The following is a 17,137-nucleotide window of genomic DNA, read 5'->3' as shown; positions in this document are numbered from 1 at the left end:
TTTTTATGAAATCCTCCATGATTAGACTAACTGCATAAATTAAGAACTAAGCATGCACAAAATGCTCAACCAAAATGCAACGCTGCTTCAGTTAAGTACATTTCAAGAGCTGCTTTAGATGTAAAAACAGTTTATGCGGCTGAGATTTTGTTTTAACCCTCATGCTCTCCAATGGGTCCAGATGACCCCACCCTCATATTACTGTGTGTTCCCTCCAGTGACAATGGTGGACAAAGGTGGAAAGCGCTGTCTTGTGGGGCCCAGATGACCCCGCATTTAATGTAACAAGCCTAGGATGGCGCAAGGGTTACAAAAAATTAATCTGTAGTGAGGTAATGAACGCACCACCTTTGAATGCAGTTTGTCGACTTGAAAGTTTCCATCAGAAAGAATGCAGAAACAGTGACGACAATAAAACCGGTTTGATGAATCAGCATATTTGTCAGTACAGTATAAAAGCACCAAGAACTTCTCTGGTCTTTACACTCGAAGAGAAAACTCAAGATCGAAGGACGAGCAGTGAGATAAAAAAGGTGAGTCCTTTTTATCAACAGTTTTTTAAAGTTCTGTCTGGGACACTTAAACTCTTTAAATTAACTTTTTTGGTTTTCTGTTTATGCATTTAAAATTAGTATGTTTATATTAAAAAAATAATAATTAAAAGGGTGAGTTGAGCCTTTCTACCAACGTTTGCTTACCTTGTTAATTTTTTTTAATCCTTGCTGCAGACTTTGGAGTCATGAAGCTGGGATTGTTGTTGGCGTTGACTGGAGCCGCTCTCGTGCTCAACCTCTCTGAGGGCAGGATCGTCTCCAAATGTGAGCTGAGGCAGAAACTCCAGCAGGTTCTGCCTCTGCCCAGAAAGTATGGCAGATACAAGGACCAAATCCTAGCTCTAGGTAAGAAATCTATTTGCATCACATTGAGTACGAGTTATTTCATAGAGGATCGTGTGATTAAAAAACACAAGAAGGTATTTATGAACCCAAGGGCTAATCCTAAATGTGTCTTTTCTTTTTTGCTGTCCTTGCAGTTACTTGTGAACTAGAGAGAAGATCCCAACTTGACTCCAATCTGGTGACTGGGAATGCTGTGCTCCCAACTGCAGCTGCTAGGCAAACAACACAAGCCTCTGAAGGAAACCAAACTGCCACTGACCAAGACATTGACTCCACAATCTCCTCAGCCCCAATGATAAACAGCACTGTTCCCAGTTTTAGAAGAAAGCGATGGGCTTCAATGAAAGACTTTAGAGAAAGAAGTGACAAGAGACGAGGCCAGAAGGGACAGAGTAGTGACGAAAGTGGAGACAGTGACAACAGCAGCGATGAAAGCCACGAGAAAAAGCAGCAAGGCAAAGAAAGTCATGAATCTTCTGAAGCTGAAATGGAAAATCATGGAGCCAACAAACCAACAGAGAGTTCTAGAACCACTGAAATGTCAAACGGTGTGTCTGGAAACCCAAGACAGAAGAGAGATGCTTCATCCGAAGAGAAGGGCCATAGGCAAAGAGGCCACAAGAAGCAGGGCGACAAGAAACGGGGCAAGAAGGGACGAGGCAGTGAAGAAAGTGACGAAAGTGACGAAAGCGACAACAGCAGTGAGGAAAGCCACGGAATGGAAAACCACGGAGCCAACAATCCAACAGCCAGCTCTAGAACCACTGAAATGTCAAACGGTGTGTCTGGTAACCCAAGACAGAAGAGAGATGCTTCATCTGAAGAAAAGGGCCATAAGCAAAGAGGCCACAAGAAGCAGGGCGACAAGAAACGGGGCAAGAAGGGACGCGGCAGTGGTGAAAGTGATGAAAGTGACAACAGCAGTGAGGAAAGCCACGGAATGGAAAACCACGGAGCCAACAAACCGACAGAGAGTTCTAGAACCACTGAAATGTCAAACGGTGTGTCTGGTAACCCAAGACAGAAGAGAGATGCTTCATCTGAAGAAAAGGGCCATAAGCAAAGAGGCCACAAGAAGCAGGGTGACAAGAAACGGGGCAAGAAGGGACGCGGCAGTGACGAAAGTGACGAAAGTGACGAAAGTGACGAAAGCGACAAAAGCAGCGAGGAAAGCCACGGAATGGAAAACCATGGAGCCAACAAACCAACACCTAGCACTAGAACCACTGAAATGTCAAACGGTGTGTCTGGAAACCCAAGACAGAAGAGAGATGCTTCATCTGAAGAGAAGGGCCATAAGCAAAGAGGCCACAAGAAGCAGGGCGACAAGAAACGTGGCAAGAAGGGACGCGGCAGTGATGAAAGTGACGAAAGTGACGAAAGCGACAACAGCAGTGAGGAAAGCCATGACATGGAAAATCATGGAGCCAACAAACCAACAGAGAGTTCTAGAACCACTGAAATGTCAAACAGTGTGTCTGGAAACCCAAGACAAAAGAGAGATGCTTCATCTGATGAGAGGGGCAACAAGAGACGAGGCAAAAAGGGACGAGACAACAAGAAACGTGGTGACAAGAGAAGGGGCAACAAGGGACGGGACAGTGATGAAAGTAATGAAAGTGGGGAAAGCAAACAGAAAAACAAGAAGGAAAAGAAGCCCAGCAAACACAGCCATGAATCATCATCTCAAGAGGAGTACAACATGGAGCAGAATCAGGGACCCAGCAACTATTTCGGGCTCTTCCAGCTCTCTGACAGCTTCTTCTGTGATTCAGGCAACGGCTTGTCCAAGAATCTCTGTGACACAAACTGCTCAGGTGAGTTTTTACACAAGACACAATCAATGTGTCAAGTTAAATAATATCAAAGTAGGCCACATTGCATGTTCTAATGATTATTTATTCTCCCTGAAGCCTTCATTGATGACAACATCACCGATGACCTTGAATGCTTCGCATACAAAGGATACTGGAGGTAAGCATAACGTTCTATCTGACTATTTCTTAAAACATTTTGCCTTACACTGTCAATCCCTTTTTGTTTACTACTAGCCTTAAAGCAAATCTTTTACACAACTGGTTTATTTTAAGCAAATAAAAGGCACATTAATAAAATATTTTCCCCAAAAATTATTCTTTAGCTTTATAGTAAAAAAATTCATCTCATGCTAAAGAATTAAGATTTTACCTGCAGTTTGTGTTCTTGCCACTAGATGTCATCTAATGCTAATCTTTGTTCCTATGATGATCCCACACAAAGTCAAATGAAAGTAATTTGGTCATATCCAAAGTGTTTTTTTCACGTTACTGACACCAGATAATAGGAGCAAAATCTTAATTACTGAATCTGTAACTTTTGCTGATGATGTTGATGTTTTTTCTTCGTTTGACAGATCAATCCTGGATGAAGTCTCCAGCAGCTGCTCAGACCAACAGGACACCTACTTTGATGAATGTGAATAAGCAGGTCTACAAACCTGCTTTCTACATGTAACATTTCATGCTGGAATCTTAGCTGTCATGGGAAGTTCCTCATACTCTGGTTTCTCTGGCGTTTTCTGCTTTAGGCTATTTTATTTTTGCTGATTGTTTTTACATTATGCTGGATAAAAACATCAGTGAAGTTAATAAAGTTGCCAAAACTTTTAGCAATAACAGAAATAAATATTTATGTTGGTGACTTTAGAATATATTATTTTATGTCTTTTTTGTTTGTCTGTGCGGATTAATAACTCAATAAAATTTAAAGCTTTTTAACTTGTTGAAGTCCTTGTGGTTGATGCATTTTTTTAAAGAACCACTACTCTGAAAAAAGTTACAAACAACTTCTACAACTTCTTCTCTTATATAATGTTAGTTGTTAGAGATGATTTTTTACCAATTATCGCAGTATCGCGATATTGTCAATATCATGAGCCATGTATCGCATTGTATTGTGAGGTACCCAGTGATTCCCAGCCCTACTGTAGATCCAACAGTTCTGCATGAAATGATCAACTTCTTATGAGCTGTGGGACCACTTATGACATCCACTAAGATAAGCGCGTTATCCGATTGTTGATCACATGACTCGCATGGTTAAAAAGTGATTTCATTGCAGTTTTGCAAAATTTATCAATTTTAATAACAATCCAAGAGCTAAACCATTTTTCTTTTTGATAGATTCGAGATTATTTTTTTAATTGTCCAATAATATGTAGGCTTTTTGTTGTGAAAAGGTGGGTGTGACCAATAGCGAAATACAAATTCATTTTTAAGAGATATTTTGACAATTTAAATATGCGAACATTTAAATAAAATTACAGACCAACACCAACAACTTTAAGGGTCTGAAGATCATGTTTTCATGAACATAGAATTCAGAGAACTAGATGCTTCAACCAAACCATTATAGATCAGGTTTGGATCCCAGATTACATGTTTTGAATGATCTTTTTAAAATCATATTTCCTTTACAAATTAAAAAGAGACACAAGTTCAAAGCAAAAAATCATTGTGAAAAGTTCACAGCGTTCACATGTTAACACGTGCATGTGTGCTGTACATAGCTGACATACTGCTAAGCTTCTTTTTGGAATGTTTAAACTAGAAAAGGGCGAAGAAAATGTTCTCGTCTTCCGGAAGAACTTGTTTGGATTAGACTAAACACATGAGCTTTTTTCAGACACGTGCAGGCAAGGATTTTCCCTTCACTGTAATATTTTATTTACATAGTCATCACTTTAAAATTGTTTTGATTTTCTAAACTTTTTTTTTTGCCTTACCCAAGTGCTCTTGAGCATTCAAGTGATTAACTAGTAGTTTGATATGCTCCTTTAGGGTTTTCAGGTTGAGTGAAGAGTTCTCTGTTTTTAATGCTTATTACAAACCATTGAACCCCTTACAATCACACTACCACCACTGTGTTTGACTGTTAATACTTTAACAGCAGCTGTTCTACGACGTCCCCAATTACTTAAATAAGGTGAAGGATAGTTTTAACTGCTGTTTAAACGAGATGTGCATGTTAATGCACAAAGAGACACTATGATTTTAAAAAAGGTGTTTTTAGAAATCTCTTGTGCCCTAAAAACGTCATTGAGTTCATTTGTTGTTTTAACACAGATCTTTCCTGATCACGGAGCAATTATATGTCACATTCTAGAGAATAACAATGAAAATGTGTTTGGAATTCACAGAGTCATCCTCCTTTGAATTCAAAAGAGAGAGTTTGTAGCACTGACATTTTAGAAACAACATTTTACTTATTTTATAGTCATTATAGTATTTCTTGTTTTTTTCTGCTCATAAAATACTTTTTTCTACATTTTTTACTTTGTTTTTTTGCTTATTTTCATCACACACATGCGATAAGAAAGTCTAAAATGGCTCAATCTAAGCTTGCAGTTTTTTTTATTAATTTTAGTTCATTTGGGAACATTACATATCATCAAAATAATACTATATAAACATAGTTAATAAATGAAAAGGAGAAGAAAGAATAAAACTTTTATTATGTGCCCCTATTACTAAATCAATTAAATTAAATCAAAATGTGTAGGAGCTAAACGGTCTAGAAACTAACAAACTTATTCTACCACGAGCTACTGCGATGTGTGACGCCAGATAGACTTGGCTTGACGTTACTTATACTGCAGATTGTAGGAAAGATATCTTTGACCAAACTTGAATTAATTTTTGTGTTTGTTTGCTTGTTGCGCAATGCATACAGTCAACATCTTAATAACACTTTAGGCGACCTTTAAAACAGATCATTAAAATGTTCTCAAAAACCTATAAATTCTCTTTAACTCTTTTCTTATTGTCACATAAATAGGTATAATTTAACAATAATGTCGAGCAGCCAAAAAGTCTATAGCTTAATATCTCTGGATAAGATTTAATTTATTAAATGCTTTTAAAACAACAATAAAATGTCAACAACACATATTCAATACAAAATCTGATTTAAAATGCCAACTTTCTATAAACATCAACACATAAAAGTAACTTTTGGAGAATCTAGAGAAAAAAACACAATATGATCATAAGGATGACTTTACTTTTAATCCTAGTAATTCTAAAAGGGATCGTAAAGAAAAGTTCAGCAACTCTCTAAAAAAACAAAATTAAAGATAAATAAAGAGAACATTAAATGTACACAATAACTCTTAATATTTAAAAAACCTAAAAAACAAAAAAAACAAAGTAAACAGCAAAGTCATTTTGAACCTGTTCTTTGCTGTGTGCCTAAAGAAACCTGATTGGTCGGGAACATGTTCTTCCTTTCTTTATTTTCCTTCTGCAAGACGATCCAGTGTGAAAACTTGATATGCAAAAGCTTTCTAAACACAAACAATGACAAAGCTTTTACCCCTTGATTCTTATTGATGTAAATACTCACTGAATTACTTTGAGTCCAAAATTACCTTGATAAAAAGTTAGAATTTTATGTTTTTTATTTGACATCCTTAATCTGGATTTACAAATTGTAATCTGTGAAAATGTTGTCATGTATGTGAAAATAAAGATACATTTATCAACTACATACAATAACATATTTGCAAAGATGTTCAAAGTTCAAGTATCATTAAGATATTAGGAATTAAAGTAAAAGAAAAAAACAAAGTTGTGTCCCTTCTTCAAATGATATTTCCACATGAAGAAAAAAAATATTTACAGAGTTTTTCTGATTTCTTAGCAAAAAAATATGTATTTATCTAGTTTTTTTCACTTAAAACTGTAAAATCCTATAAAACTATTTTTAAAACCTTATTTTAAAAGCTCATAATCATCTTTTTTATATGTTGTTATTATTGCTTTTTAACTTGAAGACAGACTTTTGCAGCTCTGTTTTTAATTTTAATTTATCCCAAAACTAAACATGAAGTTTAAAAAAAAAAAACAGGAAACTTATTCTAGTCTTGTTTTTTGCCGTCAAACAAAAAAAATGTGCTCTGCAGGGTTGAAGTTCATCACTGTTGACAATGACAGTGCGGTTTCCAATTGAAAACATGGCAAAGTCCCTCCATTGTCTCACATACTATCGAGTGTGTAGAAATTTGTACTTTGTACTTTTTAGGGGTGTGTATTGGCAAGAGTCTAGTGATACGATACGTTTCCGGATATATGCCTCACAATACGATATGTATTGCGATATTTCCCAAGACTGTAGCAGCACAATTTTCCCTTCATTTTTAGAGTATGACTTGAATTGAATCTACCTGAATTTTAATCTGTCATTGTAAAACACTGTAAAATGTATTTTATGTAATTAATGATCACAGCATTAAGCACAGCGACTCTATCTCATTTACAAGTTGCTTTTATCCAGAAATTAATGCTACTTTTCTTTTGGTAAATTACTAAATATTTGTTTTTTAATGGAACAGTCAATATTGTGTGATGAATATTTTTTTAATATAAGTAAAAATAGAATGAACTGATACGTTTTTAAAAGTGTGATTGCAAGAGTGATAAATCTAGCGTTTAAACTGTTCATAAACCTGCTTTAAAGGAGAAGGAAAAACAAACCCATTCTTTCCAGAAACATTTCAGTGTGATGATGGGATGAATGTGGCTCAGATGCTCTATTTACATGACAGCGCTACAGCTCAAGTTTTCTCAAAAGGTAAAGTAAATGCGTATTTCACTGCTAATCACTACAACCTTCCCCTTTTTTCAGAGTGTTGTACACATCACTCTGACCCATCAGGTCTCAACTAGAATCTGTAGTTGTGAAGTTCAGTAGAATCTTTGCATTCTAATGGAGGCTCCGTGCATGACCCGCTGTGGAGCTGCTCTGCTTCACTCGTTCTTATTTGAGCCGCTACAAAGCTCCGCAATCCACATTTTTAGATGATACTAGCAGCAACGTGGAACAGAGTTTGGTTTAGTACCCATTCCACGTCAAAACTAAGTAGTACATGTCTCGTAACAACTAAAACTGCGAGGCTAACATTTGACAGAGCTGGTTGTTGTTTTGGTCGTGGTGTGGAGCTGCTCAAAGAGGCTCAGTGCGCTATGCTGCCAACTAGCGGTTGGAGGTTGAAGTGAAAAACAAAAGCAAGACGGTGAAGGACGCTCATAAATAATTAAATATTGTCATGTCAACATTTTAAATCGATACAAGTATCATCAAAAAAATATCGCGATATATCACCAAATCGATTTTTTACTACACCCCTAATTTATATATATATGTGTATATATATATATATATATATATATATATATATATATATATATCCTTAAGCTGGAATAAGCTTCTGAGGTATTGTGGTGGCTGCCCCGGCCCTGGGCTGCATGGCGCCCTAGGCAATACGTGACACACAAATACCACAACCCGACTAAAAAGAAATACAGCAGCTGCCTGGAAAATGTTGAAATAAGTATTTATTTATTTTAATAGTCAAGGATTAAATAATAGCTAGGGATATCCCAATCTGTTTTTGGGGGGGGCCAATCCGATTCCGAGACATTTGATTTTGTGTATTTGCCAATACAGAGTTCTAAACCGATACTTTTGTAACACATTTAAAACATTAACAAATTGAATACACAGATTTTGTTGTCCCTTATTTATATTTCATTAACCTGCTTTTATCAATAAAAACTTAAAAAGAACTCTTCTGTGAAGTAGCTTTAATAAACAACTAAACATAGACCAAATATAAACTAGAAAAAAAAAACAATTTTCAACAGAGACACCTGCTGTCAGTTTAAAGCGTTTTTAAAAGAGTTATTGATCCCGGATATCTGAACCTGTGATTATATCGCTAGCTTTACTGAATTATTTGTGTTAGCCTCCTGTTTAAACTGCTGCTGTATTCTGCTGTGTTTTAAGGCAACATCTGTTCATGGCATGCAAACATCTAGTGGAGTATTTATCCGGAATAATAAGCATGAATTATAAAGCGCTGATCATAATAAGAATAAATTAAGTATCTGATACTGATTGGGGGACAACATCCGCCATCGATGGAGTCATCATCCACGTGATCGGGCCAGATTTTCGATCAAGTGATCAGATCGGGACATTCCTAATAATAACCATCTCAAAAATATTTTAAGAATAAAAACACTTTTCCCTATAGCCGGGATGCGAACCTCCGCCCTTTCAGCCAGATTAACCACTGCATCAACATGTGGTTCAGCAACTACGGCATATATGTTTTGACAGTCATCTCCAGTGTTTAAGGTTTAAAGATTTCCATCAAGGGTTTAAAAAGGGGAAAGGAAGAAAAAACGACATTGCCAGTTAAATTATTCCTTTTCAACAAAAAAACAATGTTATTTTTCCTCCTCTTCCTTCCTTTTTTGACCTTAAAGTTGTCCCTGAGGGCTTGTTTTGCTACTTTTCAACCTTAACATTTAAAGAAGCAGTGACCACACTGCGGCCCGTCCTCCTCCTTTCCTCCACCAAGCTTCGACACGGACTGCATCAGGCAAAGAGGGGCACAGCACAAGGCAAAATTGATTATGTCTAACTTTTTAGCTATTTTTATTGTTTTAACTATTACATTTTTTAAATTTTACAGGAAAGGAGTGGGGTGTCAAACTGTAAAAAGAAAATAATAATAATCATTTTATTTAGCACCCCTCCAGCAGATGTTGCCTAGGCGGCCGCCTAGCTCACCTATTTCCAGGGCCGGCCCTGTGTGCAGTACAACTGAAGAATATGGCAGCACAGTTTAGATCTGATCCAAAAATCCGAACTTCTTAGGAGTTTAATGATGCAAAAATCTTCTGAACATTAAACTGTTTTGACATCCTTTCTGGAAAAACGTTCATGTCCCTGTTGCAACATAGTTTTGTGAATAAATTCAGAGAACACTTTCCACAACAATGACCACACACATGTACAAGGTGTATAAATGCATGCTTAATGACTCAACAGAATTCAAGTTAACACTTGGTAAAAAAAAGAAAAAAAAAACAATCTAAAAATATAGACTGGAACACCCCTCTCCGGCTCTTTAGACTTCACTTTAAAAAGTGTCATTGGCTACAATTACTCAAGAATGTGAAGAACGTCCATAGAACATGAATGCAACCCAAACAGGTTCTTCTGACAGATCAGATCACGTTGATGTGCAGGCTTTGCTCAAGATGATCCTGATGGTCTGTTAGTCAATGATGTGAAACAACTGAACATTTCTTTCCACAACAGCATTTTTTTGTTAAAGACATTTGATTGACAGCAGTTTTAGGCGATCATGATGATTCAGCATTTTGAAACTAAAATTAAGATTTATTTTTTATATTAAAGCTTGAAATCTCAACATCTCACTGTGAATTTAGTTTGGTTTATTCTCTTTGCATTTTCAGCTCAGACTTTTACTCCTTAGATTTTCTCCTTTGTTTTCTTTTTATCAAATCCTCCATAAATCTGCATTGCCAAAAATCACCTGCTGAATCAGCAATCAGAAGTGGGCTGCATACTTGTTGGTCGGCTGCTTTCATTTGTGGACGGATTTAAATGTAAAAGTTTGTTTGGATTAAACTGCATAAATTAAGAACTAAACGTCAACAAAATGCTCAACCAAGATCAAATGCTACTTCAGTTTAGGAAGGACATCACAGAAGAGCTGTTTTAAATGTTGTTATAACAGATTACATGTTTGAATTTTTTGCTTTAAAAGAAATTGATGTGTAGTGAAATAATGAACGCACCACGTTTGAATGCATTTTGTCGACTTTAAAAGTTTCCATCTGAAAGAATGCAGAAACAATGACGACAATAAAACCGGTTTAATGAATCGGCAGATTTGCTAGTACAGTATAAAAGCAGCAAGAACTTCTCTGGTCTTTACACTCAGAGAAAAACCTCAAGATAGAAAGACAAGCAGGAAGGCAAAAAGGTGAGAGTCCTTTTTAATAACAGTTTTTTTCAAGTTCTGTCTGGGACATTTTAACTCTTTAAATTAACTTTTTTTATTTTCTATTTGTGCATTTGAAATTATTATGTTTTTGTAAACAAAAAAAAATTAATTAGTTGAGCCTTTCTACCAGCAACATTTGCTTACCTTGTTAATTTTTTTTAATCCTTGCTGCAGACTTTGGAGTCATGAAGCTGGGATTGCTGTTGGCGTTGACTGGAGCCGCTCTCGTGCTCAACATCTCTGAAGGCAGGATCGTCTCCAAATGTGAGCTGAAGCAGAAACTCCAGCAGGTTCTGCCTCTGCCCAGAAAGTATGGCAGATACAAGGACCAAATCCTAGCTCTAGGTAAGAAATCTATTTACATCGCATTGAGTATGAGTTATTTCGTTGAACATCATGTGATTGAAAAATACATTAAAGGAGCAATTAATGAACCCAAGGGCTCAAACTGACGAATCCTAAATGTGTCTTGTATTTTTTGCTTTCTTTGCAGTTACTTGTGAACTAGAGAGAAGATCCCAACTTGACTCCAACTTGGTGACTGGAAATGCTGTGCTCCCAACTGCAGCTGCTAGGCGAACAACACAAGCGTCTGAAGGAAACCAAACCGCTACTGTCCAAGACATTGACTCCACAATCTCCTCAGCCCCAATGATAAACAGCACTCTTCCCATCTTAAGAAGAAAGCGATGGGCTTCAATGAAAGACTTTAGAGAAAGAAGTGACAAGAGACAAGGCAAGAAGGGACAGGGCAGCGATGAAAGCCATGAAAGGAAGAACAGTAAAGAAGGACATGGATCTTCTGAAACTGAAAGCCACAAAATGGAAAACCATGGAGTAAACAAACCAACAGCCAGCTCTAGAACTACTGAAATGTCAAACGGTGTGTCTGGTAACCCAAGACAGAAGAGAGATGCTTCTTCCGAAGAGAAAGGCCATAAGCAAAGAGGCCACAAGAAGCAGGGCGACAAGAAACGTGGCAAGAAGGGACGCGGCAGTGATGAAAGTGAAGAATGCGACAACAGCAGTGAGGAAAGCCATGACATGGGAAACCATGGAGTAAACAAACCAACAGCCAGCTCTAGAACCACTGAAATGTCAAACGGTGTGTCTGGAAACCCAAGATGGAAGAGAGATGCTTCATCCGAAGAGAAAGGCCATCAGCAAAGAGGCAACAAGAAGCAGGGCGACAAGAAACGGGGCAAGAAGGGACGCGGCAGTGACGAAAGTGACAACAGCAGTGAGGAAAGCCATGAAATGGGAAACCATGGAGTAAACAAACCAACAGCCAGCTCTAGAACCACTGAAATGTCAAATGGTGTGTCTGGTAACCCAAGACAGAAGAGAGATGCTTCGTCCGAAGAGAAAGGCCATAAGCAAAGAGGCAACAAGAAGCAGGGCGACAAGAAACGTGGCAAGAAGGGAAGAGGCAGTGACGAAAGTGAAGAAAGCGACAACAGCAGTGAGGAAAGCCACGGAATGGAAAACCATGGAGTAAACAAACCAACAGCCAGCTCTAGAACCACTGAAATGTCAAACGGTGTGTCTGGTAACCCAAGACAGAAGAGAGATGCTTCATCTGAAGAGAAAGGTCATAAGCAACGAGGCCACAAGAAGCAGGGCGACAAGAAACGTGGCAAAAAGGAAAGAGGCAGTGACGAAAGTGATGAAAGTGACAACAGCAGTGAGGAAAGCCATGACATGGAAAACCATGCAGTAAACAAACCAACAGAGAGTTCTAGAACCACTGAAATGTCAAACGGTGTGTCGGGAAACCCAAGACAGAAGAGAGACGCTTCATCTGATGAGAGGGGCAACAAGAGACGAGGCAAAAAGGGACGAGACAACAAGAAACGTGGTGACAAGAGAAGGGGCAACAAAGGACGGGACAGTGATGAAAGTAATGAAAGTGGGGAAAGCAAACAGAAAAACAAGAAGGAAAAGAAGCCCAGCAAACACAGCCATGAATCATCATCTCAAGAGGAGTACAACATGGAGCAGAATCAGGGACCCAGCAACTATTTCGGGCTCTTCCAGCTCTCTGACAGCTTCTTCTGTGATTCAGGCAACGGCTTGTCCAAGAATCTCTGTGACACAAACTGCTCAGGTGAGTTTTTGCACAATCAATGTGTCAAGTTAAATACCATCAAAGTAGGCCACATTGCATGTTCTAATGATTATTTATTCTCCCTGAAGCCTTCATTGATGACGACATCACCGATGACCTTGAATGCTTCGCATACAAAGGATACTGGAGGTAAGCAACTTCAAAGATTTTACTATTTAAAACATTTTGCCTTACACTGTAAATTGCCCTTCTGTTTACCACTAGACTAAACACAAATCTTAAAAAAATGGTCTAATTTTGATTTATTTAAAGGCATGTTTCCAAGAAAAATTGAATGTTTAGCTTTTTTTCTTAACCAATACAATTTATACTAAAGAATAAAGATTTTATCTGCAGTTTGTATCCATGCCTCCAAGTGTCATCCAATGTTAAACTTGGTTCCTCTGTTGAAGCACGCACAGAGTTGATAAAAATAATTTGGTCTTTTCCAAAAGAGTTTTTCAAGTACACTGAAACCAGATAATAGGAACAAAATCTTAAATACTGAATCTGTAACTTTTGCTGATGATGTTGATGTTTTTTCTTCGTTTAACAGATCAATCCTGGATGAAGTCTCCAGCAGCTGCTCAGACCAACAGGACACCTACTTTGATGAATGTGAATAAGCAGGTCAAACCTGCTTTCTACATGTAACATTTCATGCTGGAATCTTAGCTGTCATGGGAAGTTCCTCATACTCTGGTTTCTCTGGCGTTTTCTGCTTTAGGCTATTTTATTTTTGCTGATTGTTTTTACATTATGTAGGATAAAAACATCAGTGAAGTTGATAGATTTGCTAAAAGTTTTAGCAATAACAGAAAGGAATATTTATGTTGGTGACTGTAGAATCTATTAATTTATGTCTTTTGTGTGTCTGTCTGCATTAATAAGTCAATAAAATGTAAAACTTTTTAACTTGTAGCCACTCCTGATTTTTTTTTAAAAGGCCCACCAGAGTTTTGTCCATTTTGAGAATGAGTATCAAACAACTTCTATATCCAACTAGGGCAAAAGAAAAAAATTAAACTGCAAGCAATTCTACATTAACACCCACTGTGATTTGGGTGATACAACTGCACAAACCAGATTACAAATTAATGTCTTCAAATATTTCAAGAGAAAAAAGATAAATATACTTTATTTATTTATGCTCAGTGCCAGACAAAAATGATTTATAAATCTGAAAAATAAAGGAGAAAAAATATTAAAAAATGTTACATTAGATCAAGGGTCACAACTGACAGACCGAGATTCTGGGTCGGCATGACCCAACATCTTGGTCCAAACTTTACGCAAACTTAATACAGTGGGGACCATGGTGCAGCTCTTGGTTTCATTACAACACATTCTTATTATTAACATAAGCATAAAGCTGCTTTTTACAGACACAACCAGGAGTCTTTCTCCAAACATGGATTTACGGAGACAGTTTTTTTCCATGTACTCAATCGCTCTGTATAATATGTGGCGACAGATTATTGAATGTTTCACATGCTCTGACAATAATAAAGTTACAGACAGGATGCGTTTGGGTTTATATTATTCTTAGAAAATCAAATGTTTTGACTGTTACGTCATTTTGTTTTTGCTTTATTTATTACATCTCAAAAGTTGAAAATAAAATCATAAAGTCTACTTTAAAGCAGCTGCAAACATTTCACAGACAATGAAGAGTCAATCAAATAAAGTTACTGACCAGATGAAGATGTTTCTGAACTGAGGAAAGGTGGTGGCAGATGTGTCACCAATCCTCAGCTACGTTAAAATACATTACACTGAATATCTTATATAACGCATTTTTCCCCGGACCTTAACTTCTAGAAATCTTTCCTAACTGGACCTCCTTAAATTTCAGTTGAAGACCCCTCCCCTAGACAAAAAGCCACAAGTTTGTGTTTTAGTCGCTGCAAGGAGGCAAAATTAGTTTATTTTACGTTTATATTTAGGAGTTTTTGATGGTGGAAGCTGGGAAACTGGAAATGTCTGTCAGATTTAACGTGACTCTAATTCTGTCTTTTTTTTTCTTTATCTCTCATCTAGAAACTTTTACAGGACATTTTTGATAGACTTGACTCTCATTTGGAAACCGTTCTTGACTGCAGTTTCATCACATTCTTCCATTTTGTGTTCCCCACCACATCTCGGGCATCTCTGTTTTCCTTACATATAGTTGCAATTTGACCGTACCTCTGACATTTATAACATCTCAGTGGAGACGTACATAAGCCCTAACCCGAAAACTCACCTAGTTGGTGGCTTGTGTTTTGCAGCCTGTATTGCCCCAGTTTTTGTTTCTGCCATGGTGTTTTGGGGATTTCTGTCCACACTGGTGTCATTGGTACTTGTTTTGGGGTTTGTTTGGGTTTTTTTGTTTGTTTATTTTTTTCCTTTTTCTTCTTGTTCCTAATGCTGTCACTTTGGGGCATATTTTTTTTTAGAACCTCGTGCTGAAACTTCGTCTGAGCTTTTAGGATGTTTACCAGGATGACCAGTTGGATTTTTGTTTGGGCAGTCCTCTTTTAATGGTCTGTTTTTAAGCAGCCTGTATTGCCCTTGTGTTTGACCTGGTTTGTGTTGAGGGTTTCTTTGTATTTCATGTTAGTGCTGTGTTTGAGGATTCTTTGTTTCTTGTACTAACACTTTGAGCTTTTCTGGACACCAGTTTTGTTTTTTTTTTTGTTTTTTTTGTGGTTTGCTGTCCCTGCCTCACTCACATATTTTTTTGGATGCATCTCTTGCCCCTTTTTGTTAAACTTTATTTATTTCTTGTGAATGCATGGGTGTGTGTGTGTGTGTGCGCGCTGTTTTGCAGGACTCATCAATGCCACATGTTCACATTTATGGGAGGAGGTGTCACGTCCTGCTTCTGCTGCCTGGCCTCCTTTCCATCCAGCTCCTTTGGCTCACCTGGCAGGTGTGGCCAATGTGCCTTGATTAGCACCTGCTGTCTATTTACAACAGAGGAGGCCACACCAAGCCAGCCAGGCAGGGAGCAGAGTATCATGCTGGGCTTTAGTTTGTGTGGTACCACCTCCATCACAGAATGGACTTAGAAAGATAGAAGATGGAGGCAGAAGCCCAGGCTCCTACGAGAAATGGAATGGAGAACTAGCTTAAGAAGCTAAGGCTGCAAAAGAGCTCCCTGCAAGAGGAGTCTGGGGGTCTGGACTGGGATGCAGACAGGCTGGTACAGGAGGCTGAGGGAAAGGCAGGGAGCAAGAGAACTGACCTAATATCAAGGTCCAACTTTCTGAGGAGAGTTCATAGGGAGAAGTGAGCAAACGCAGCTTTAGTTTTTTTTATTTATTTGACATTTAAATCAAGAATGGGAGAATAAAGCCTCTTGAAATGAAACATCTCGTTTTCGAGAAGGTCCTCCTTTCCAGTATCTAAACAGATTAAGCAAGAATTGCAGATTAAAAAAAATCAGCGAAGAAAATGAAACAAAACTAATTTGACGTTAAAAGACTCAAAAAGACAACACTCATACACATTCACACAAAAGACATTGGCTCACAATATACACCCCTCCTACACATAACTCTTACAAACAAAATGCAAATCCATTTAGGAAAAGAAGTGATATAAATGCAAATATAACACATTAAAATAACGCCAAAATAAAATAAGAAAACTGAAAACAGTGGCATGCGTGTCCAAGATGAAATGCTGGGAAGGATCTTATACGCAATGATTGAGGAAGGTTGTTCCAGTCATTTGGTGCCTTTAAACACAATGCAAGTTTGCCAGATTGTTTAAGTCTTAGTAGAGTAAAAAAAACTGATAATTTAATATGAATAAGAAAAGATAAATTAGGTTCTAATCCCATTATTGGCTGGATGCTTCAGGAGGGCCGTGAAGCGAGATCCTCAGCCAGGTGTACAAGTGAAGGAGGTTCCTCACCAGAAACCTGTGGGTTCTGCTGGTTCTGCTCCATTCAGTCACTTAGCTTCTGGGGTGGTTGAACGATTTCTCTATTCCGTTTTGTGACCAAAACGTATAAATTGCAAGCTGGCCAGACAATGAAACTGACCAAATGGTCTAGCATTGAAAATCAGTTTCAAAATAAAAGCATCAAAAATGGTAAAAATGTTGTAATCAGTCTATGAAATAAACTGGAGATAAAAATGTTGAAAAAGGAAGAAAGCGCACAAAAAAACATGATCTTAAGACTGAAAGAACTTAGAGCAGGGGTCTCAAACTCGCGGCCCGCGGGCCATCTGCGGCCCGCAGGATGATAATTTGCGGCCCCCGTCTTCATATGAAAGA

The 17,137-nt window shown here is 37.7% G+C and overlaps 2 protein-coding genes across 2 annotated transcripts in view; both read left to right on the top strand.

Annotated features, from left to right (window-relative positions):
• The window catches only part of LOC112157332 (sarcoplasmic reticulum histidine-rich calcium-binding protein), a 33,937-nt gene extending 30,282 nt beyond the window's left edge, over positions 1-3,655 (top strand). The window contains exons 4-6 of the mRNA XM_036213953.1: positions 1,387-2,716; positions 2,813-2,873; positions 3,292-3,655. Of these exons, the coding sequence (XP_036069846.1) occupies positions 1,387-2,716; positions 2,813-2,873; positions 3,292-3,361 (1,461 nt within the window). The 3' untranslated portion in view covers positions 3,362-3,655. The remainder of the gene's footprint in view (positions 1-1,386; positions 2,717-2,812; positions 2,874-3,291) is intronic.
• Positions 3,656-10,705: 7,050 nt separating this feature from the next.
• Positions 10,706-13,783, top strand: LOC112157464 (uncharacterized protein DDB_G0283697-like). The gene is made up of 5 exons (XM_024290216.2): positions 10,706-10,740; positions 10,936-11,106; positions 11,255-12,868; positions 12,958-13,018; positions 13,425-13,783. Exons 2-5 carry the CDS (start codon positions 10,947-10,949, stop codon positions 13,492-13,494), a joined length of 1,905 nt encoding a protein of 634 aa, XP_024145984.1. The 5' UTR covers positions 10,706-10,740; positions 10,936-10,946; the 3' UTR covers positions 13,495-13,783.
• Positions 13,784-17,137: the final 3,354 nt, after the last annotated feature.

Source organism: Oryzias melastigma, linkage group LG1 (assembly GCF_002922805.2).
Source record: "Oryzias melastigma strain HK-1 linkage group LG1, ASM292280v2, whole genome shotgun sequence".
Classification (NCBI taxonomy): Eukaryota; Metazoa; Chordata; class Actinopteri; order Beloniformes; family Adrianichthyidae; genus Oryzias; species Oryzias melastigma.
The sequence above is the reverse complement of the archived record's forward strand: the minus strand, read 5'-3'. Positions and strand labels throughout refer to the sequence as shown.